Here is a 23,385-nt window from a genome sequence, read left to right as displayed (position 1 = left end):
TCGCCCAGGTGACGGTGTGGGCGGCAGCATTGGGATGACGTTCGATGCTAGAAACAACCAATCAACTCACAGAAAAGCGAATTGACGTCACCGTTAACGTGAGCGACCGTTCATTTGATTAGAAGTCAAGCGCTTGGAATATTACAAGGGCAAAAAAGCCCAAAATGTCTCTGTATTTATTTGTTCACCCCTGAAGATCATCAGGGAACTATCGTGCGTCGGCGCAAAGAGTTGAAAGTGGCCTGTTTAGGGAGAGTCACTTTCGGTGGGCTCTCCCTTCCAGGAGCAGGCATGGGAAAGTAGGAGGTTCTCGCGCACTATGGTGAGTAAACGCTCATTCACTCAGCCCGTTTGATGCCTCCTGGAAGGTTCCACACATTTCAGTCATTACATAACATCGTTTGTCTTGTTTATATACGCGTAACATTGTGCGCCAGATCGCGAGCTCATTTCTCCAGACTCTCCCGCAAATGTCATGTTAATGTATTCATATGAATACAACGTGTTTTTGTTCTGGACAAATGTGATTTTCTTGTTAAAAGAATTGTCATGTTATTTGAAAACTAGCAACCTTTCGTGTCTTTTTAAGCAGATATGAGTATACACTTGACTTAATACAAAATATAAAATCAATTTCTTGATGAAGTTTAGCATCACTGTCACTGTAGGGATCCGTGCGCGTGATCACGTGACATGGGCCGCTCTGCTGCTCGAGTACTCTGTCAAACTTGTCCAAAGCTACAACTTAAATAACTTTTCAAAACGGAAATTATTTATCGTAACTATTACACCCAAAATATTTATTTTGTGATATCACGTTAGGTCAGTGGTGGGGATGGTTACTTAACAGTTACAATTTCCCATAATCACCTAAACTCTCCCATTATTACCCATCCAGCATTATGCTTGACTGGCTTTTCCTGACTTTGCGCACTTTTTCCAGTACTTCTGTTCTACGGTTATTTAAGTATTATAAACAAGTAAACCCTATAAACAAGTTATTAACATACCAAACCACAAATAATTCTTATTCACTGTTGTTCCCACATTAAGTACAGAAGCAGAAAACTATTAAGAGACCATTTTCCAATTATTTTCATTGTTTTTCTTTATGTACTATTTATAGGAAGCCTATTTGTTTAGGTAAAATGATAAGGTCAAATTAACAGAAAACATGCTCTGTATTTTTTCAGACCTCAAATCCTGAACAGAAAACATGTTCATATTCACTTTTAAGCAATACAGCAGTGACATTTATACATGTATTTAGGATAAGTTAAAAAATATATTTTTACGTGATAATCTCGATTTTTGTTTATTATAGTTTTCTTGTGTCTTGTCATGCTGACCGTCTTCTACATTGCTGTTGGATGACTTTGTCACTCCTGAGGTTTGATTTTGTTGAAATTCAACAGACACTGGACTGGAATGACCACAATACATCTAGACATGCTGATTAAATGAACATTTGGAATGGTCTCTGATTTTTTCTGTTGCTTGATGTCAGAACAAAATGAAATACAATTTTAATGTAATATTACTAATAGCTAACATCTAAATAAATATGTATTTAAATATGTCAAATGTTTATAGGAATAAATACAAAATGTATTTTAAATAACTATATTTCATATTATACAACTAGTCCTGCCCATAAAAACTGTTAATGCTATTCCTTTAAGAACAAAGTGGAATGCAGCTAAGTGTTGAAAGACCCACGGAGGTCATAGGCAATTGCTATATTTACCAGCTCAGTAATATGATCTCTGGCATTCTGGATCACTGTGCTCATACAATCCCTCCCTGGTCCTCTCATTCTGGGGCTACAGCCTCCAAAGCAGCACACTGTCTATGGAAAATGCTACTGGTGAGCCTTCCATTTATTTTTTCTTTGACTTTAAGCTTTTTTGGACTTGTATCCAACACTCTGAGGTCTGCGGGGGAGAGGGCATGGCATTCTTGAGTCATCAGTTGTTATGTTCTGTACTGTTACTGGCTCAGCGTAACCAGGGTCTGGAATGGCATTTGAACTGATGCCTGGAAATGCAGCACATTGCCATTGTAGCTTAGTTTTTAAAGACGCTGTTAAATATATTTTCTGTGCCTTAGGACTTAACATTCAATTGTAAGCTACGGTTGGTTTTATACATAAATGTATATGGTAAGTTATTTTGTTCAGGCTTGCTTAGCTGTGTTTTACTAAATGTACTCTTCTTTGGTTATATATGGGACATCTGTTTATTCTAAATAGCCTTATAAACAATTTGTACAAAGATGCACTATAGAACTATAAATCAACATTACTAAAACCTGTTGTTTATTGTGTGTCTTTTCTTTTTTTTATTCTAGGTTTGAGCAGTGAACGACGTATTTGAGTTATTATGAACTGCCACCTCTGTTTTTCCGTCCGCTGGAACTAGAGAACGGCTTTACTGACAGTAGGTACCCCTGAACCTAACACCCACCTGCTAGCAGAGTGCACTTTGCACACATGATACTGAAAGATAGAGCCTGTGGCACTTAGCAAGAACTACAGGGTTGCAATTAATCTTTAGAGGGTGTGTTAGTTTGTTGCTAATTATTTGGTTATTTTGTTGACAGCTGAGTTTTGTGTGCCTCTGTATTTTCAGGTTATTTTTTCTTTAATAGGCACTTTCCTTGTTCGTCCATTACCAAATCTATGTGCCTCTTCTACACTACTTGCGTATGGTTTAAGATTTGAATGATCAAGTATCTTTAAAAGACCCATCATTCTAAATTGTAGCTCAATGTTAGAAATGTGTTTGCAAACGCTTGCTGGATGAGTGACCTTTGTGGTTTTATAATTGTAACCTACTGTCTTGACAACAATCAACAACTTTGTTGTTCAGGTCTAGCTTTAAGAATACATAGCTGCAAATATGAAAGGTATCTGAGTTTGGTTTGGCAGACTTTCAATTTTGAAGAGTCAAGCTCTGCTTTTGGTCAGAGGGGAGGGGGTGGTTGAGGCGTCAGTTTGGCCATTGGGATCTTCTGATCATCTGCTCAGATTTCAGGGTAAATATAGCTGTACCCTGAGCCATTGAGAGAGTGTTGCACCAAGAAATTCAAAAATGTCGCTTGTCATGTGATTCATGGAACCTTCAGATAGTTCCATGAAGTTATGTTTTTCTTTAAATGCTTTATTTGTTTAATTTTTTATTCATTAAATGACTTTCGTCTTTAAAAAGTTTAAAAGGTGGTCTGCTTAGCCGCAGCTCCACATCAACCACTTGGCAAAATCAGGTTGAGCCTTCCGGGAACTAGTATTGAGAGCCATTACCGTGTAAATACTGTTCAATTGGAGTCAACGAAGTTGACGTGACTCTGTCTCTCGATGGCTCTGGCTGTGCCCAAGACTGCCTCAAGTCTTCAGCATGGCGATCGCTAAAGTTGTTTTGGTTGCTAAACCTAAAGACTAAACCTGCGTTTTTAAATGAATGAGATTTAATTTTTTACTCTCAATATTTTTGGATGGTTTAAGCCCTGTATGTCTATTTAATTACTCAAACTCCGAATTGTTAGAATGTGAAATACTCAACACTGGTGTTTGCCTGAAGATCTGACCCGTTCTGATTCCTCTTGTTATGCTTTGCTTAGCACAAACAGCAGCTTAAACAGATTTTATTATATTTTCTATTAACCTTCTGATGTGGTCTTCACCATTTCCGAGCAATACAAAGTGAAGTATGATTTCCTAATATTTACAGAAGAGTATAGGTATTAAAAGGGAAGGAGTATTCGTGCGCATCTGTCAGTGTGGATGCAGTCCTGACCATCAAATATAGCAAGGCTTTATATATAATAAAAATTATGCTATGCTAGTTTTAGATTAGGTTTAGTTTAGTTATTATATTTATTTTCAGATTATAATTTTATTGCCTAATGATAAAAAAAATAATAATAAATTTAATTTATATAGCGCCATTAAAAGTTTCCTTCTCAAAGTGCTGCACAAAAATCAAAACAATACATCACACATTAATAAAGCGGCACAACAAGATACTGTAAAAAACAATGCAAAAGATCAAGGGAAGAAAGGCAGTTCTGAAATAAAATGTTTTAAGACGTTTATCAGGAGAGAGTTCCAGATCTTAGGAGCATAAGCAGAAAATGCTCTGTCACCCATGGAGTGGAGCCGTGTCTTTGGCACATTTAAAAGACCATACTGAGAAGACTGTAGATTTCGACAAGGTTTGTAAGGAATTAAAAGATCATACAGGTATTGAGGGGCCAAGTCATGCATTGCCTTAAAAGTTAGCAAAAGGACTAACCTTATTTGAATTCATTGCTAGCCATCATTGCTAATTTTGTGACAATTTTTTGTTTGATTTCAAATAACTGAAAGGTTTTGATAGTTTATTTTAATCGTTTAATAATTAGTCAACCCTAAAACCTTGTCTGCATTATCTTATTTAAGTCAAAGTTTTATTATACTATATTGCATTATGTTTATATTAAATATTATATTATATTATATGATGGTTATATTAAATATAACTTGGATGATAGCAAATCTCTGTCTCCATTTCCGATTCTTTTATTAATTACAACACAAACATCTGAAGTGACGGTTTTTAGTTGTTGTTGTTGTTTTGGGCAAAGAGAGGGAACACAATGTTAAACCAGCAGCCAACTGTCTTAAGAGTTCTCGTCTGGTGAAAGCATGTTAGGATCTGGTCTGCCATGTGCTTTGGACTGCCTCCAGCTTGCTGCCTAACCTAGATCTATGTGTTGAATTATTGATGCATCTGTGAGCGGTGCACTGAGAGTAGAGAGAGAGAGACAGATTAAAGAAACAGGAGCCCTCTCAGAGAACCCAACACGGATCAACAACACCAGATACTTTTATTTATTCAGATGCTGCACTGCCTTGTGTCTCTCCACAAGAGCAGACTGTGCCACCTCAACACACAGCTCAGCTCTTGGGGCTCTCTCATTTCACAGAAACCATGGGGTCCTTGGTGCTCGTAGTGCGGAAACGGGCCCCTTTTGAAAACAATGGCGGTCATTTTGTTCTGCAGCTTCATTCAAGGGCCGTGCTAGCTATGAAGCCCCTGCAGGTTGCGTAGTATGCACCCCTCATAATGTCTGCTGTGTTAGGACGAGAGTCACATGGTACTACTCACTGAATTCCTTTTTTAGGATCAAGCACACAGAACACAGGAGACCTCAGGGTAAGACACAAAGTCATTCAAAATTCATAACAGGTAGTGTTTATACTTTTGCCTTTTGACGGAGAATTGCTGGAGTGAAGAGAGATACTCTTCCTTCAGGGCTAAATAACACTCTGACCTTCAAAGTGTGTTTAAGGTTAAAAATAGGAGATTTGCAGAAAGGAGATTGTTATCTAAAATGATCTTTTCTATCTAAGGCCTTTCAGTTACTTCTCACAAAAAAGTAACTGAACGTTTGATTAACATGTGAGCAGCTGAACACACACAATTCCTCATTCGTTTTCTGTCATCCACAGAGTCCATGCAGCCTGAAGTCGCCTCACCCACAGGCTGATCTTCCAGCATGTCTCGTGTCTCCTCCACGGCTAAGCGCTATAATGGCTCTTCATATACGAGTCACTACAGTTCATACGGCTCCTCTCTGACCCCATCTCTAGGCTCCTATGAACGGGACAAGCTCCCCTACAAGAGCTCCTCCTCAGGCTTCTCCTCTTCCAGCTACCTGAGCTCCAGCCGCACCCGCAACTACAGCTCCTCCTCAGAGCCGGACCGTGGCCGACCCATCCCTCGCACCGATCTGCTGGCCGGCCGCCGCAGCGAGAGCCTGAGCCGCACACCGGTGAAAGGCTACGGGTCAGGCCTCAACGGGGGCTCAGGATACAGTAGCTACAGCTACACTCCCACTCCAACCAGCTACCTCTCCTCCTCACATGTGTCCTCCAGCATCTCGCTCAGTCGACGCAAGTCTGTTAGTCAGAGTGATTTGACGCACGACCTGTCGGCTCTGAGCTTGAGCGAGACCTCCGGGAGCAATGGCTTAAAGCAGTCCTATAGGAGCCGAGGCAGCGACACATCTGAGTCGTACAGCAGCGCTCGCTCCGGGTACGGACTCTCACGCAGCTCCACGCAGGAGGGGTTGGGAAGCACGAGTAGTGGTCTGAAGAGCAGCAGCCGGTATTCCTCAAGCTATCGCTCAACCTCACCAGTCAGAGAGATTTCGGTAAGTCTTGTTCATACTTTCACGGGCCTGCTGTGCCTATTGGATGGTTTCCATGTATAGATGTGACATGCTCCTGTTAGGTCCCCGTTGGGTGCATTTCACTCATACTTGCATCTCTTTCCTTTCTCAAGTGTTTCAAGTGTCTCTTGTGATATAAGAGAAAGCATTTTAGGAAATTTCCAGATTGTGGAACAACATCTGCTACACTATACTGCCATAGTACTGCTATTATTAATGCAGTATATTGTGTATGTGCAGTATACCCACCGCATGCATAAAATAAACAGTGCTTCTGGACCAGTGTTTACATCTTGTTAAGTGGTCTGTACAGTTCATATGTAAAAAGTATAATTCACAAAAGTCGATTTAGGGAAAACTTGGTTTAGGAAAATCTCGGCTGCCATGTATGCAATACGCAATCTCTGGCTATCAACACTATTAAATAATCAGCTGTACCATAGCTTTTTTTTCAATTTAAATATTCTGAAATATAATATATATAATGATATAAAATAAGAATTTCATATTAATCTTAACACTATGGATCTCTAGCACTAAGTATACCATAAATGTGTTTAACTGTGAAGTACACTGGTCACGCAATGTGGATCCATACATTTTGAATAAAGCCCTGTGAAATAACTTTCTATTCAGTGCTGTTTATGTCTAACCTAAAACAGCTTCTCAACAAGAAAGGCCTTGCTAAATGAGGAGCAATGAGCATTGAGCAGTCAGGTCTCCCCTGATTTTGAAATTATTAGTCTAGACTGGTTTCTCTTACACCTTAGAATTTCAAATACTTTTCAAAGTCTGAGTGCTTGTGTCAACTCAATTTAATAATCCCACTAATGGTACAGATATTCAGGCCATTTATGCTGTGTTAAACCAGGCTATTGTGGAGGAATGAAGGCATAAGAGGATATGCTGTCTGATTTTCTGAATAGCCAGACTATTAAGTGGAGTATAGTTTATGAGTTATAACGAATATATGTTTATTGTTTATGTATATTAATGGAAGGTTGACTTTTATATCAAGTTTAGAGAGTATGAACAAGGAATGATTGGGTGTGCACACTTTCGTCTTCTAGTTCTATACTTAGCATCAGATAACTTTGCTGGGAAAGTTAAGCTGTCAACATGCGTTCAACTAGCTATCTGAACAACAACACAAACAGTATGTGTACGCAGTAACAGTACGCAGTACGTTGAACAGGAATCAGCATCTGTGTTAGGCATGTAGAATGTTTTGAGATTTTCCTGGGCTAACATTTCTGTGGTTTATCCAGACTATTTTTGCTGGCCAAACCAATCTCATCAGTTTGAGGCTCCTACTCTTCTACAGTATTACTTTCCCAGTCTTCGACTACCATTAAATTATTTTGTGGTCTCTCAGCCGATTGTAGGTTAGTTTTACCTAAAGCATTTGCGTGGCTGGGCCACAGGGGGACTTTGCACTTCCGTAGCTCAGAAAAAAATTCCTATCACGTTTTTGCTATTTAGGTTTTGTCCCAGGATTTTTATGTAAAAGGGCTCTTGGTTGGGTTTTCCAGAAAATTAACTTTTTAAGCTCATCAAGTTCTGAAGAACTCTTTGCGTCTATTTTAATGTGGCTAGAACAAAAAAATGGGTAAGATGCTATATAAAACTTCCTTTTTTTTTTTTTGGCACTTGTTTTTGGCAGCATCAGTGTATCTAAGTGGCTGATAACAGTTCAGAACTTTGTATTCTCTCCACATGAGGTTCTTAAGAGGAAACCGACTGAAGAGTGAATTCTCTTTTCGGGCACAGCGTGTCCCTGCAGTGTTTGCCTGTGTTTAAAGTTATGTGGATGAAGTTGCCAACTGAGATTTGAGGTTTACTCACCACAGTATTGAATTTCACTTTAATCATCTTTAAGCCGTCCAGTATTATGAAACTATTCATGTTGTACTGTTCACCACAGCAATAAGGCTTTTAATTTATAAATATTATAATAATTATATACAGTCTTTGTGTAAATATACATCTGCGGAAAACATAAGAGAACATTTTAAAATCATATATTTTTATTTCAAAGATACTATTTATGGGTATGTGATGAGGTAAAATTATAATTTTTGTCACTGTGTAAACTACTAACATAGTTTTTTCCAATTTTTTAATAAAACTTTATTTTTGCATTTATTTGCAGAAAATGAAAACTAGAGAAACAGGTCAAAAATGCTCTGCATTATTTCAGACCTCAAATACTGCAAAGATTACAATTTAATATATGTATTCACATGTATTCAGGATAAGTTATTTATCTTATAATCTCAGTTTTCATGTGTTTTGTCATGTTGTCAGTATTTCACATTGCTGTTGGATGACTTAATGTCCCTTCTGAGGTTTGATTTTGTTGAAATTCATCGGACATTGGACTGGAATGGCTACAATATATCTAGAAATGCTAATTAAATTAAATTGCGTCTCTTAATTTTTGCTGTCGCTGTATATATATGTACATATGTTAAAATTACATTAATTACATTAAAATACCTAAAAATTATTATTAATACTTATTGGCCACGTAATATAGGTTTTATTTAACTAAAGGCGCGCCAATCATCTTGTTGCATTGATACAGAATGTGTGGTCACTGCATTATCTGCATTTACAACAATATAGATTTACTATTTGCTCGATAAACAGTTATTTTAACAAGTCACTTATTTTTATCTTTTTATTTTGTCAGCACTGCTAGTTTATCAGAGTAGTTGATGATGCCCTGATGCAGACTATCATACGGCTAAAAGCCAAGATTCTCCAAAAGAAGTCTGGCTGTCATTCAGGGTGTCTAATTTAGCTTTTCAAGAAACAAATTCACCTTTCCCCCCTCACTGTGTTCTCTTGATACTCAGAATGTTACTCACACACACTCAAGTAGACATGTATAGTGTGTCGAGGAAATGTCCTATTTTGCTGTTTGTTGTGAACACAGACTTAGTCATATGACTGAATGGTCAGTGTGATCCTTTCCCTCACTTGAACAGGCCACCTACACCAACTTCCTGTTTACATGTAAACACCGATTAGTACACTGTGCATGCAGGGGTGTCTATTACAATTACAATTAAATCAAATTCAATGAATTAAGTTTGATTCAAATATAAAATATAGGTAATATAAAGTCACTTAACAACATACCACTAATCTAAACTAAATCAATCTTTGTAGAAATCTTTATAAAAATCTCCTGTGTGGCCCTTAAAAGTGATTGATGTTATTTATGTAACTGTACACTTTTTGGGCTTCAGTAATTTCAGGTTTGCGATTTACGGCATTTAATCTACCAGATTATGAGTTAAACTGTTCGTAATGGCCTCGGTCATGAGTGTGTTTTATGCCCTGTTCTAGTTTCTTTCTGTTACGTAGAAAGTTTAATGCTGATCTCTGTAATACCTCAGACTGTTGAGCTCAGTGTGATGTTTAGCCCAAAAACATCAGACGTTTTGTTCCACTTATTGTTTCTCTCTCACTGTTCTCTCTCTATGTCCTCCGATTGAGTCATTTAATATATTAATGGATTAATATAATGTATCTTTTCTTTCTGGTTGGCAAGTTTGTAAGAGAAGTTCACATTTGCTTTTGTGTGGTGATTCATGCCTACCCTAAGCAGGCAAGGAGTATTTTAATTGATTACGTATCCCCCTTGTCTGAAAGTGGTCCGTTTAAAATGAGAAGTAAATCACCAGTCACATCATTCTTGCAAATCTAAACTATGCCATTGTGCCATGTTAAACCTGCTGCCCTCAGTGACGTGCTCGTGCGCTCAACTCGTGTGGGCGGGGCTTGCGGTAGTGAAAAGACGTGGAGACGTGCGCTGTCTTCAGCCTGCTGTCATCTGACAGCTTCAACTCATCTACCTTTGCGTTTGCTCTAAGAACTTACCTGTTTGAATGCCCGAAGAAGCTGTGGGCAGTATTTCTGAATTTTGAAGGACTTGTTCGTCTCTGTTTATTTAGAAAAAAAGTGTTTTATTCACTCGAGTCGTTCAATTCTAGTTCGCTCCGCCGTAGAGGTATTTCTCTGCTCTGGTCTGTAGGACCAGTATCGATAAGAAAGGTGCATTGAAATGTTTGATGCGAAACGTTGGTATTTTGACAACACAGAAGGAATTACTCAAAATGCCAAGCGTGCGACGAGCATACACAGTTACAATTCCAGAGGAGCTACCGGTGACTGCCTTCCCACTTTTCAAACGGGACATGCGCCGGAAAAACTCAACCGTGTCCGGCTCGGTGCTTGTCTCCACATTTGTTGGGCTTCTGATAAATCATGCCAAGGTATGAATAAATGCTTAATTGATGTATGTGGCTTCACATGTATTTATAAGTCGTTCATTAGGTCATTCTTACTGTGATGTCATTATTGCCACTGACAGATAATCAGTATTCCGATAGGGCGCTGTTTATATGATGCCATACTATATGCATTTACGACTTTCATTGTGCAAGTCATTTTATACATAATCAAATTACACCGAAACCTTGACGTTAAAGTCACCTGAAACTGTTTATGTAACCGTTAGCACACTTTCAGCGCGTTTACCCCGCAAATGTCACGTTTGTACCCCGTGAAAGGGCTGGGAATCGATTCCAAAATGAATCGATTCCGAGGCGTTGACAATTGAGAGTCGATCCCAAAGGTCGGAATCGATTCTATTAAAGGAATCGACTCCTCTTCGAGAGCCTTCATAAGAACAAACCCGCCCCCTTTGTCACTGGTCAACTAAATCACATTAGTTTCTTGTCTGAAACAGTACAGATGACATATATACTGCATGCATAAAAGCAAAAGATTTGTTTGCACACAGAATGCAGATATAATAACATGTATTATTCACACATTAAAAAAATCATATTAGTACGTTGGCTTTTCAGACTCTCCACCGATGTCCGTGAAGAGAATTACATGTATATAAAGCACAGTCTCACAACATAACCTGTTTAAAGCTGTTAAAACTGGACAGAACTTTTTCAACACCTGTCTGCACTACTTGCATTTATCAGTTATATTAATATGCACAGTACAATTTATTACGACCATACGATTATCTACTATCTATTCTATGATTATCTATAGTCCTAAAGTATTTTTGTGTGCACTGCTGAGTGCTGAATAACCTTTTAAAATAGTTCATAGTAATTTTAACCTGTGCTTTATTTTGAAAACAGCTACAGAAGTAAAAATAAAAAACTGAGAAAGTTTATTAATGATATTAATAATGATCCATTGCAGGACAAGCTCGAAATATTGGGGTTTTGTTAAAGAAAGAATGAACAAATAATACATGTAAAAAGGGAATGCTTTGAAAATTGTATTGCAATAAAAATGTGTATTTTTTATAACAAATACAAATCTGTAGTGAAAAGGGAAATTGAGCAGGAATCAAAAACAGCAGCTAGGAATCCTTTTTTGGAATCAATTCTTTTGATTCCCAAGCCAGGAATGGAAATAGACTCCAAAAAATTCAGAATCGAACATCCATACCCTAGGATAACACAGACTGATAAAATGTATACCTTAAATGCACTAAGTTGATATTTAAGTGTGAATATCATGCATAATTGTAAATCAAATCGAGCCATCAAATTATCTCATTGGAATTAAGCTATGAGTGCGATCAGAACAGAAAACGCACTGTTAATGACGGCAGCTGATTTATGACATGAGGCGGTTAAGAATGTCGGTTATTGTTAGAGCTCACTCTCAGACCCCTCCCTCTCATCCCACCAGGGCCAGCACTGGTCTGACCACCGTTATCTATCTCGCGATTACATTCACCGTCACGGAATGTGCTTTGACACGTCGCATTAATCGTAGCGCTCGTATTAAATGGCCATTGTGCCTATATTTACAAGATTATTCAATTAAAAGAAGACAAGTTATACATATACGTTTATACATAAACACTCTATTGAGTTATAATGGTTTTGAAGTGGATATTAGGTCCATCACTTGACTTTTGACATCACTTGAATTTGTTCACTAGTTTTTTCTCTGTCCTCATACATTATAATAATAATTCATCACATTTATATAGCTTTTTGGGTAGTCAAAGCTCTTTACATCAAATGCCCACCACACACCAGCTTATTGATGGAGAAAAGGCAGAGTTATGAAGCCAATTACTACATATGTAGATGATTGGAGGCCAGGATGTATGAAGTCTGGCGAATGGGATTTTTATTTTTTAATGACCACAGAGAGTCAGGACCTCGGTTTAACGGGATATACATTCACTCGGTACAAAAACTAAGCATGGATCAGCTATGTTTAAAGGGTTCAGCTTTAGACATCAGTTTAAAATAAACTGGTTCACATGATGAGCTCAATGGGCTAATTTTAAGTCTTCTCTCAGGGTACCTTGCTGAGTCAATTCCCGTGATCACCCGTCTGTGAGCTGGCAGCATGACATGTATTATGTGACTGTCAAGGACCTGAAGTACCATATGTTTATGTTGGTTTTCTGGAATAGGAAGGTGTGTGTTTTGCACCAAGTCAGAGCATAGGGATGGCCTCAGGACACCGGAGCGAACGAAATATCAGCATTTGTAAAAGTGGCGAACAAAAGTTGTTGTATGTTGTGTACGCTTGGTTCTTTGGAAAAAAAGACATTGGAAGTCTAAGCAATCACAGGAATTCAAGTATCCGTAATACACAACTTCTTAACTGCAAGGACAGGTTAGGAAAAAGTGTTTCAAGGAAACCTCTCAACTAACGTTCAGCTTAAAGATGTGTGGATTTCCGAGGTTGCAGGCGCCTAAGAAAATGAAACAAACTTGACTCAAGTGTGTAAACACTCAAGCAAAATCTTCCATGTGGATCAGTGCTGGTGACTATAAGAGCCGTCAGTCTGAGCTCTTTTGTATATGGGCTTTTGCTCCGCATTTTCTTCTCACAGGGACCTGTTATAAAAGCAGGATTAGTCTCGCTCACCTCTGTAATGGGGAGAATTTCGAACAGTACACCGTGACCCACATCCGCATTCCCCAGCCACCATAGGAAAATGCTATAGAAGGGGACTAGAGTAGGACACATAAATCACACTGACCGTATTAACAACATACAATATTAAAGGAGTAATTCAATAAACATTTAGCTTAAGCATCAAGTGTAGAAGTAGCTTTTCAGGAGAAATATAAAATTAGGGTGCTTCAGTAAAAATCTATTTTTTTCATTTAATCTAAAACTCAGTATGTTTTCATTTTGGCTGCTATCTTAATCTGTAAGAGGTTTCTCTAGGGAGTTAGAATGGTCCTTTCAGAATGAGATGATGGAAGTGTTGTAAATTTATGAAAAGGTTATTAACTGGAGGGTACATGTGCCACTATATTGAGAAACAACCACAGGCTGCTTTTACAATAACATCTGATTTCAGAAATGTTTTGGAGCGGGCACATTAACAGTAACACTAAAAATAGTATGTATTTGTAAAATGTTCTCTCTTTAAGCAGCAGGATGTAACTGTTTTCCCCATTTGAAGTTGGAGGACTTTAAATATATTGGTTATGTCCTTCCAAAGCCACAGATATCCGCGTTTTTTAGGAAATGGAAGAACACTGTACTTTTTAAATGATTTAATACTGTGTTGTCGATGTTGAAAAGCTCTTTTCAATACTCTTTAATGGTTTGATATTTGCAAAACATAAAGAGGGATTAATGATAATGATTTATGTAAAAACTGAAAAATCACAAAATATGGAGATACAAGGTTTCAGAAGGACAGCAGCAGATGTTTGGATGGCCAAAGCTACAGGCACTGTAAGGAAATTTTTAATATGTTATGTTGGATTGGTGTCTGCAAAAATAGAGTTGGAGATGGCACCCTCAGACCGCTGTTAAGGATCAGTGTTGTTGTTACGATGACAAATTGTCCAGTGAGCGGATGTCCTGTGTGAAAGGATGGTACTTTTGGAAGTATTGATATTACCCAGCAGAGTAGGAGAAACTGGAGGAGCCTTTTCCTTTGAACTGGGTATTTAACAAGCAGGCCTCATGTATCTGCATGCTTTCAGATAGCGGATCTATGGACTCAAAGCTGATAATTGAGGTGGTCAGTGTTTAGAGCCAGGCCAACACCAGGTGAGCTTGTCAGGCCCACGCTAGAGACGGTCTAAATTCAAGCTCAAGGTTGATCACATAGACAATTACAGAGTAATGGATGTGACATTTTTAGTCAACATGTATGTATTTATTAATCATATACTGAACCATCTGTTTATGTTTTACTAAACCCCTGATTATTGAGTCTAGACATCAGTAAAATATCTATGAACGAGTTGTCTATCTTAAAGAAAAGAGTATGTGTAATGGATGTGACAAAAAAGACATGTTTTTGAGACAACATACTTTCTAGAATTTTTGCTTACATTTGACCTTTTCTACATTTGACAGAACTCAAAGAGCGTCCAGGGTCTTGTGGGGCTACGTAATCTTGGAAATACAGTAAGTAACTGCTCTTAAAGAGTTTCTTTGAGTTCTTCAACATGTCAACTTCTGGATTAGTCAATTGTTGGACTAATTTAAGTGGCTTTTGATGCTCATAATAAAACCAACTGTGGAACTTCGTCCACAGTTATTTTTTGGTAAAGGATTTACTTGAAATATGAAACATACTAGAAATAGAACAAAACTGTCAAATCTCATGATATTCAGATGACACCACTGAGCGGGACAAAGTGTTTTCATATCACTTTCACACTCTATTTACATTTGCCTAGATTATTTTTCACGACATCTCTACACTCTCACACTCACTTAGCTTGCTTTTGCCAAGCAACAGTATGTGTACGCTCCCAAAATAAATCCTTACACGTTGCAGTCATGTCTGGCTGTGAAAATCTAGTCTAGACTAACTTGTCACTTGTTTTGTGACTACCTTTGCCTTTGTTGCCTATTCAGCGAGCACACAGTGTCGTTTTTGTAGTAAATATATAAATATAAATATTTCTCTCTCTCTTTCACTAGTGCTTTATGAACTCTATCCTCCAGTGTCTTAGCAACACACAGAGCCTGCGAGACTACTGTCTTCACAACTCTCACCGTCGAGACCTCAACAACAACAACCGCACAAACACGGCTCTGATGGAGGGTGAGTATGCACGGTGGTCGGTACTTTATCTTTAAGGCTTCATGAGCTCACTGAAAGCATCTCTCTGTGTGGTGATTGCAGAATTTGCCAAGCTCATCCAGACAATGTGGACTTCTTCAAGCAGCGAAGTTGTCAGCCCCTCTGAGTTTAAAACACAGATCCAGAGATACGCCCCTAGATTTGTAGGCTACAAGTAAGTGTCATTTGTTAAACACCTTATCCTATTCAGAATTGGAAATGAGGGAACTTGGGCATTTTGGATTTTGGCTAGTGGATAACCACCAAGCAGTGCACATAGCAACGCTCTAGCATGTTACTGTGCGAGCAAGTGTTGAATGGGCAATAATAACATTTTAATAAATGTGAAATTGTAGTGTCTGATATAATGCTGTGCAGTTATTTTCTAGTCAGTAGCTGACTGTGATTGTGTTATCTGATCAGTCAACAGGATGCTCAGGAGTTTTTGCGTTTTCTTCTTGATGGACTACACAATGAAGTGAACAGGGTCACTGTTCGGCCGCGGGCAAACATGGAGGACTTCGACCACTTGCTGTAAGTTTTCTGTCCTTATTTACAGCGGTGCGTGTGGTTTAGGATTTTTTTACTTTAAAGTCACCTCCCTCCCTTCAGTATCTCAACCAATCCATATTATGACAGTATAAGGGGCGATTCACAGAGAGAAAGCGCTGCGGCTCGCGTTTTCCATGCGGTTTTAGACGTGAAATGTGAATTGCCACGAAAGTATCTACATTATCTTGGTAACACTTTATCTTTTTTTTTTGATAACATTAACTTAAAGGAACAGTTCACCCAAAAATAAATACTCTGTCTTCATTCACTCAAGTTGTTCCAAATCTGTGTAAAGTTCTATGTTCTGATGAACACTGAGAGATATATTTGGAAGAATGCTTGTCACCAAACAGTTCTTGGCCACCATTGACTACCATAGTAGGAAAAATAACTTTGTTCTGTTGAACAAAAAAGAAGATATTCCGTGTAAGAATGTAGGAAAGCAAACCTTTTGGGGCACTTTAGACTACCATTGTTATTTTTCCTATTATGGCAGTCATAGGTGGCCGAGAACTGTTTGGTTACATGCATTCTTCCAAATATCTTTCTCTGTGTTCATCAGAACAAAGAACTCGAGGGTGAGTAAATGATAACAGATTTTTATCTTTGGGTGAACTGTTTGTGCTTGACAAAACAGTGGCTGTGACATCATGGGGCAATGGTTGAAATTGCCCGCTAAGGTGTGATAATCTACAAATGCCTTAAGAACAGTTTTGTGATTTGTAAATCTTTTATTTCCATCTTTTCTAGTGATGAGGAGAAAGGGAAGAAGATGTGGGCTAAGTATTTAGAGAGAGAAGACAGCAAAATAGTAGGTAAGTAAACACAACTATCAAACAGCTGTTTAATTATCGTTGGTTACCATGGCTAAGCCTAATTGTGTTTCTGTTTCCAGACTTGTTCGTAGGGCAGCTTAAGAGCTCTTTGACGTGCAGTGAATGTGGCTATTGTTCCACTGTGTTCGATCCCTTCTGGGATCTTTCCTTACCTATCGCCAAGGTCAGTTCATCGACATATGCACACAGATTCACACTTTGTAATGCTTAATGTGGACATTTGGAGAGAAGAATGGGTTTTAATTTTGTTCCTCTGCCTAAAAGGGCTATGGAGAGGTGAGCCTAATGGACTGCATGCGACTCTTTACTAAAGAAGACGTGCTGGATGGGGACGAGAAGCCGGTAATTTAACTGACTCATTCATTCCTGCCAAAATAATAAAGTGGGAATGTTTTTGTATTCATTTTCTCTCCCCACCTTTTTATCCAGACATGTTACAGGTGCAAAGCCAGAAGACGGTGTACGAAGAAATTCACTCTTCAGAAGTTCCCTAAAATATTAGTTCTTCGTATCCTTTTGCTTATGCTGTCTGATCTTATTGTGATGTCACGTTGGGAGCGTCAGGACTATTGTTGACCGTAAACAGAGATTAGATCGGTACACTGTTTGTGTGGGCAGGAATGTGCTGACGGGTTACGTTCTATGCCTGCAGAGACAGGCTTCCTGGAGGTCAGCCTCTGTGTCAGTCTTGAGTGCTTTCTCCCTTAACCGATTTACCCTGCTCAGATCTGAAGCGCTTCTCAGAAGCTCGCGTCAGAACCAGCAAACTGTCCACTTTTGTCAACTTCCCCTTGAAAGATCTGGACCTCAGGGAGTTTGCCTCTGACAGAAGCGGTGAGTAAAGAAATTTCTGTAGCAACCACCAGAGTAAAGATGGTGTCACATTAGGCTTTGTGAATGCAGATGAATAGAGGCACCCTTTTTTGTAAAATATAAATATATAAGATATAAATAAAAGTAATACATTACACTATCATTTATAGATTCGTTGAATCTTCCTTTTGCTGTTGTTGAAACATCTGTATCCTCTTGTTTCCAGGTGGTGCCGTGTATAACTTGTATGCAGTGTCCAATCACTCAGGCACTACCATGGGAGGCCACTATACAGCATACTGTTGCAATCCTGAAAATGGGGAATGGTACACGTATAATGACTCCAGGTACCTTTTCATTTACTTTCTGCTTGTTTGTATCATCTAGTTCAGTGGTCACTAAGCTTTTTGAGCCCATGATCCCCGACCTCTGAATTGATGAAAGGCAACATCTACCCAGTCAAAAAGTTGAACATAAATACAGCCTAGATTGAACCTCCAGCTTGACCCCCATTATTTAGCTATACTTGTTGGCCTATTTGACTCCACTTTTCAGATGCAACTAAGCAAACTCTTGAATATGTAGAGTTGTCACTTTCAGTGTGCCAAAATGAGGTGAAAAACACCAATTCAAACACCATTTCAAGAACTTTAATTCACACATGAAAGCTTGAGATTGAAATATGTGGATAGGAATTAGTTAACAAAACCCTAATTATTCGGGTATTTACTTTATAAAGGTTTATTATTGTTTATGCATTTATAGGGAATGTTTCAAAGATCGTAGCGACCACTGCTCTCGTTAGCAGGAGCAATGTGGAGATTTTAGCGACATCTAGTGTTGAGGTTGCGAATTGCAGCCATCGGCTCACTCCACCCCTTCTATTCGAAGCCCTATGATTGCGGACACAGGACTAAGATCTTGCGGAGTTTTCACTTTTTTGCCAAAAGAGATAACATTTTTACGAAATGCACTCTGTAGAGCAGTTTGTCCGTTTAGGGCTACTGTAGAAACAACATGCCGAATTCCATGTAAGGGGACCCGCTGTGTATCTAGATAGAAATAGATCATTCTAAGGTAATAAAAAATATATAAGGCTTCATTATGTAAGGTCTTAATACATCTCTAAAGACATGTGTATTATATTGCATTTAATATAAATAGATCCTGATGAATATTACACACAGCACCTTTAAAAGTCCTGTATAACGGTGTATATTATTAGGTAGATTTAGAACCAAATTGTACAGATCATCTTACAAGGAAAGACATGATGCTCTTGGTAAGCATGTCACCAAAACTGTACTTCATTCTACTTTTTCTTATGCTATTAATTGCTGTTTCCTATCCTCCACCTCCTCTCTCACTCCTGCTCCCTCACCTTCCTCCCACACACTATGAAAAAGGCTGCCAATCGCTCAAGCATGTTTTCTGTTAAAGACAGAGATGGAATTTTAAGGCTGATTGTTAATCAATCTTGCCATTTTGAGACGTAGGTCTGTAACCCTTTCCAGTATTCTTTAATATACAGGCATGGAAAAAAGTAAGAGACCACTCCAGTTTTGCCTTTAATCAGCATTTCTAAATTTCTTATGATAATTCCCGTCCGGTGTTTTGTGAATTTCAACAGAATAAAACCTCAGATGAAGACATCCAACAGCAATGTGACAGACTAAGAGAATGCAAAGAAGCGTGAAATGGGTTAAAATTTTGAGCTACTCCTAAAATGCAAGTGTTCATGATATGCAAACATTGCATCGTTTTAGTTATTTTGACTGGTCTGTCCTTTCAACTTTATGCAAATAAACATGATTTAATTTGGAATTTGGAAGAAATCACAAATTCGCAGAATGAAACATAAATGATGATTTTACTTTAACACATACCTAAAAATAGTATCTACAAAAACATTTGGCCTCTTCATTTTTTTTCATATCTTCATATCACATATTTACTGTGTGCCTATTACTGTTTTTCAGTGTTTGTCTATAAATAATAAATAATTTCATCTTTAAAATTTGTTTTATTGGCCAGTATTGGTATTATAATTAATACTCATTTTTTTAAATAAAATATACAGTTCTTTGATGTTGACTTGCGTGATGTGTAGTTATTCCAAACTAGGCTGTCAGATTCTCATCTGTGTCAATTTCGTTTACAGAGTCACGCCAATGTCCGCCAGCCAAGTTCGCAGTAGTGACGGATACGTGTTGTTCTACGAGCGAGCTGGACTCTGAGGTTGGACTGTGTAAGGAGATAAAGAGCAGAACTTGTGTCCAATGTGGGTGAAGACAAACAATGCTTCTTCCCTTGGCTCATCGAGCTATGCAGAATGAGACAAAAAAAATATCGCTCTCTGCTGGACACTCGGGAGTAATGCACACAATGCCCTTTCACACTCCACCACTGTTTAAAGCAGGCAAAGGATTAGAGTAAACACATGCCTCTGTTTGTTTGTGTGGAAGGGCAGCAGTCATCATCGGGCAATAACCCCAAGTGAATACAACACAGATGTCCCTCTATGCACTGAACTTTAACCCAAATGCGCCTTCCTCTTGTTCAAGAACGCCTCAATATTAAACATGTTTTACTTGATTTGTGTCTTGGATAAAAAAAGTTTTTGTAAGTTTTGTCCTCCCTGACATGATGGGAGATGAACTGGTTTGAGGCGCCCCCTTTTGGGATGCCAAAAAACTACGGAAGCTGTGCAACAGACTTGGTTGCTTAATTGTTACACATTGTACTTTCATTCTTTTCATCCCCTTGCCTAACCCATCATCTTCTCAGCTGATGCTTGGTTTTTCCCTTTGTTTTTCTCATTCTCCAGACTGAGTCGAAGAGTCAGTGTTTGTCGTGAAAGTCTGCTGTGTCGAGAGAACAGCGTGTGGCTTTTTATTCAGTGTGGCTGCTACTGATCTTTGAAATGCTGTGAATGGAAATGTGCTATCCGTCTCCGTACGATAAGAGAACTGGGAGGGTAAATAATCCTGACAGCATGGAGTGGTTTATCCTTGATTTCATGCCATTGAACAACATGGAATGTTTTGGAAAAAGCAAATCTGTATATTTTTATATGCAATATAGAGAATGTACTACACAGTGGTGCTGAAAATGACCCGTTATACTGTTTTCAGTTCATTTAACAATGGCAAGAGAATGGCATCTATTTATGCTTTCAGATCAGGAGACATGTGATATGAGTCATACAGTGGCAGTCAAACTATATATATATATATGTATGTATGAATAAATTTTTGAAGAATGAACTGTTAATATGGTCTTCCTGTGAGTTGTCTTTTGTTATTGTTTTTCTAAATGTGATTTAATTTGTGGTTGTCACGAGGCATATGTTAGGATTAAAATAGTTTGGGATTGTTTGTAGTCACTATTAAATGTTTTACTATTTATTAAAGGTCCAGGACTACGGTGGGTGACACAGAACTAAGATGTCGTCATGTTTTCCCTTCTTTTCCAAAGGAGATAACGTATTTAAAATATGCGCTCTGTAGAGCAGTTTGTCCTTTAAGGGCTACTGTAGAAACAACATTGCGAATTCCATTCAAGGTGACCCGCGGTGTATGTAGACAGAAATAGCTCATTCGTTCATAGTATAATAAAAACATAACGCTTCATTATGTAAGGTCTTTATATACCTCTGAAGACATGTATATTGTATTGCGTTGCTGACAACTGATCCTCCTTAAAACTACACGCTGGAACTTCAAAGAGAAATTGATAACAGTTACTGATAACAGGGTTGAATGTTTACATAATCATCCCTACGGTTTGCATATAAACACTCTGGTGGGGACAAATTAATAGATTTTCTTATGGAGTAAAATGTGACCCTTATCAGAGCATAAAATGCGTCACAAACCAAATGACTTCCACAGAATATCTAAGTGAACTTTGATACTGACATTATGGTGTGTTCCATGGAACTGTTAAGCCGATACACAAATAATAAACAAAGTCCGGCTCACTGAGATTGAGAAATTAAGAATGGCAGAAAACAGAGTGATATCATACGGTAAGTCTTGGGACAATTCATACAATCTGCATGTGGCATGAGCAATGTACCAGTTATTTTCTATACACATTTGACATCTCTGATTCTGTCTTTGTTAGCCAGTCCACATAGGGTTACAGTGATGGGACTTGTGCTCCTCGGTCGAAGACTGGCAGGCAAAAGCTCATTGGGAAATCTCATCCTCGGACGCAATGAGTTTGAGGCTGGAAAGAAGACCACTCGGTGTGTGAGGAGATATGGCTGGGTAGAGGGGGTGAGGTTGGCTGTAGTGGACACCCCAGGATGGAGTCTCTTTGGACTGGCTGACGCGAAACAGGTCAAACAGGAGATCCTGCACAGCGTGATGTTGTGCCCTCCTGGATTACAGATGTTCCTCCTTGTCATCCCTGTGGACTCTTTCAGCAAGAGGAACGGACAAGCTATTGAGGAATATAATGTACTGGGTGATTGGGTCTGGTCACACACTTTGGTGCTTTTTACGTGGGGGGATGAGTTAAGAGGACGCGCTATTGAAAAACACATTGAAAAGAAGGGTCAACCTTTGCAGAGGATCTTAAGAAAGTGTGGCTACAGGTACTTTGTTGTTAACAATAAATGTACAGAGGACAATAAGCAAGTCATTGAGCTGATTAATATTTTAAAGCAAATGTATTCTAGCACTAATTCAACATAGAGGATGAACCAGATGAACATTTGTATACTTTCATCATCCATCACTTCAATCATTAAGATTTTCTTTACATAAACACTGTGGCTGTGTCCGAAATCGCATACTCAATCAGTAGGTACTACATTTCTGTAGGTACGTACTCAAAGGGACTCAATGGGTACGTACTGTTTTCCTTCAATGGATGTAGAAATGAAGGCTCTCACTAAATCCTTGGTGTTTCGAGTCTGACGTCATTACCCAAATGTGTTTTTTCATCAATTTTAACAATTATAAGTACTTAAGATGGAAGTATTATTGCGTATTAATTAAGTGTACCCTAGAAATGCATTGCTAGCCAACACCTACTTCTGAACAATATTATAGTTAAGCGCTGACCCATACTTTTGTTTCCTGAAATTGATATATTGTATTAAAATAGGCTACTAAATGTATTGGTATTGCCTTATGCCATCTATGCATGAAAACAGCCCACAAAAATGTGAACGCATACGTTTTTAGTGAAGCATGGCGTGCATGAAGTAATCTAATATGTTTTGTTTACAGAAAACTAAAAAATACGTAAATTTGATGTAAGAAAATAAATGAATTAAATAATTATTAATACATATACAAGTGAACATCACATAAATCAAAGCTTTATTTCAATTTCTTGTTATAAAAAAAGATCCTGCATCTACAGGCGTTGAACCCAACATCCTACTGCCATCTTGCAGCTGACCACCGTGATTTTAAGGAGTGTGTGCTCATCTGTCCCTGTATCAGTCAAACAAGAGTCAAGTGACCTCTGTGATTTGTGCTCAATACTGCATTTAAATGTGGAGGTAGTTGCACATCTGTTATCTCGCTGTTTAAAATTCAAATCAAATGTTCCTGAATTCATCAACAGTACTAGTGGACAAATAAAATATATACATTATGTTTAGTTGCTTAAGTAAATATATTTATTTACATTACGTATACAGTATTGTTCAAAATAATAGCAGTACAATGTGACTAACCAGAATAATCAAGGTTTTTAGTATATTTTTTATTGCTACGTGGCAAACAAGTTACCAGTAGGTTCAGTAGATTCTCAGAAAACAAATGAGACCCAGCATTCATGATATGCACGCTCTTAAGGCTGTGCAATTGGGCAATTAGTTGAATTAGTTGAAAG

At 38.3% G+C, this 23,385-nt stretch overlaps 2 protein-coding genes across 6 annotated transcripts; both read left to right on the top strand.

The window, feature by feature from the left end:
- The first annotated feature begins 68 nt into the window (after nucleotides 1-68).
- On the top strand, nucleotides 69-20,802 carry usp2a (ubiquitin specific peptidase 2a). Of its 5 annotated transcripts, XM_056756631.1 has the most exons (15): nucleotides 69-322; nucleotides 2,350-2,438; nucleotides 5,164-5,195; nucleotides 5,492-6,195; nucleotides 14,614-14,664; nucleotides 15,187-15,310; nucleotides 15,392-15,503; nucleotides 15,752-15,862; nucleotides 16,631-16,695; nucleotides 16,776-16,879; nucleotides 16,981-17,058; nucleotides 17,146-17,224; nucleotides 17,443-17,550; nucleotides 17,756-17,876; nucleotides 19,691-20,802. In XM_056756631.1, exons 4-15 carry the CDS (start codon nucleotides 5,539-5,541, stop codon nucleotides 19,764-19,766), a joined length of 1,686 nt encoding a protein of 561 aa, XP_056612609.1. In that variant the 5' UTR covers nucleotides 69-322; nucleotides 2,350-2,438; nucleotides 5,164-5,195; nucleotides 5,492-5,538; the 3' UTR covers nucleotides 19,767-20,802. The 5 variants fall into 5 exon arrangements, with proteins under 5 accessions (XP_056612609.1, XP_056612606.1, XP_056612607.1 ...); XM_056756628.1 differs by lacking the exon at nucleotides 5,164-5,195; XM_056756629.1 differs by lacking the exons at nucleotides 69-322; nucleotides 5,164-5,195 and adding an exon at nucleotides 1,740-1,867.
- A 571-nt stretch (nucleotides 20,803-21,373) lies between these two features.
- Nucleotides 21,374-22,841, top strand: LOC130428949 (GTPase IMAP family member 4). The gene is made up of 2 exons (XM_056757248.1): nucleotides 21,374-21,559; nucleotides 21,658-22,841. The coding sequence occupies exons 1-2, from the start codon at nucleotides 21,532-21,534 to the stop codon at nucleotides 22,230-22,232; spliced, it is 603 nt and encodes a 200-aa protein (XP_056613226.1). The 5' UTR covers nucleotides 21,374-21,531; the 3' UTR covers nucleotides 22,233-22,841.
- The last annotated feature ends 544 nt before the right edge of the window (nucleotides 22,842-23,385 follow it).

The sequence above is a fragment of the Triplophysa dalaica genome, chromosome 9 (assembly GCF_015846415.1).
Source record: "Triplophysa dalaica isolate WHDGS20190420 chromosome 9, ASM1584641v1, whole genome shotgun sequence".
Lineage (NCBI taxonomy): Eukaryota > Metazoa > Chordata > Actinopteri > Cypriniformes > Nemacheilidae > Triplophysa > Triplophysa dalaica.
Note: the sequence above shows the minus strand (reverse complement) of the source record. Positions and strands in the feature narration are given on the sequence as shown.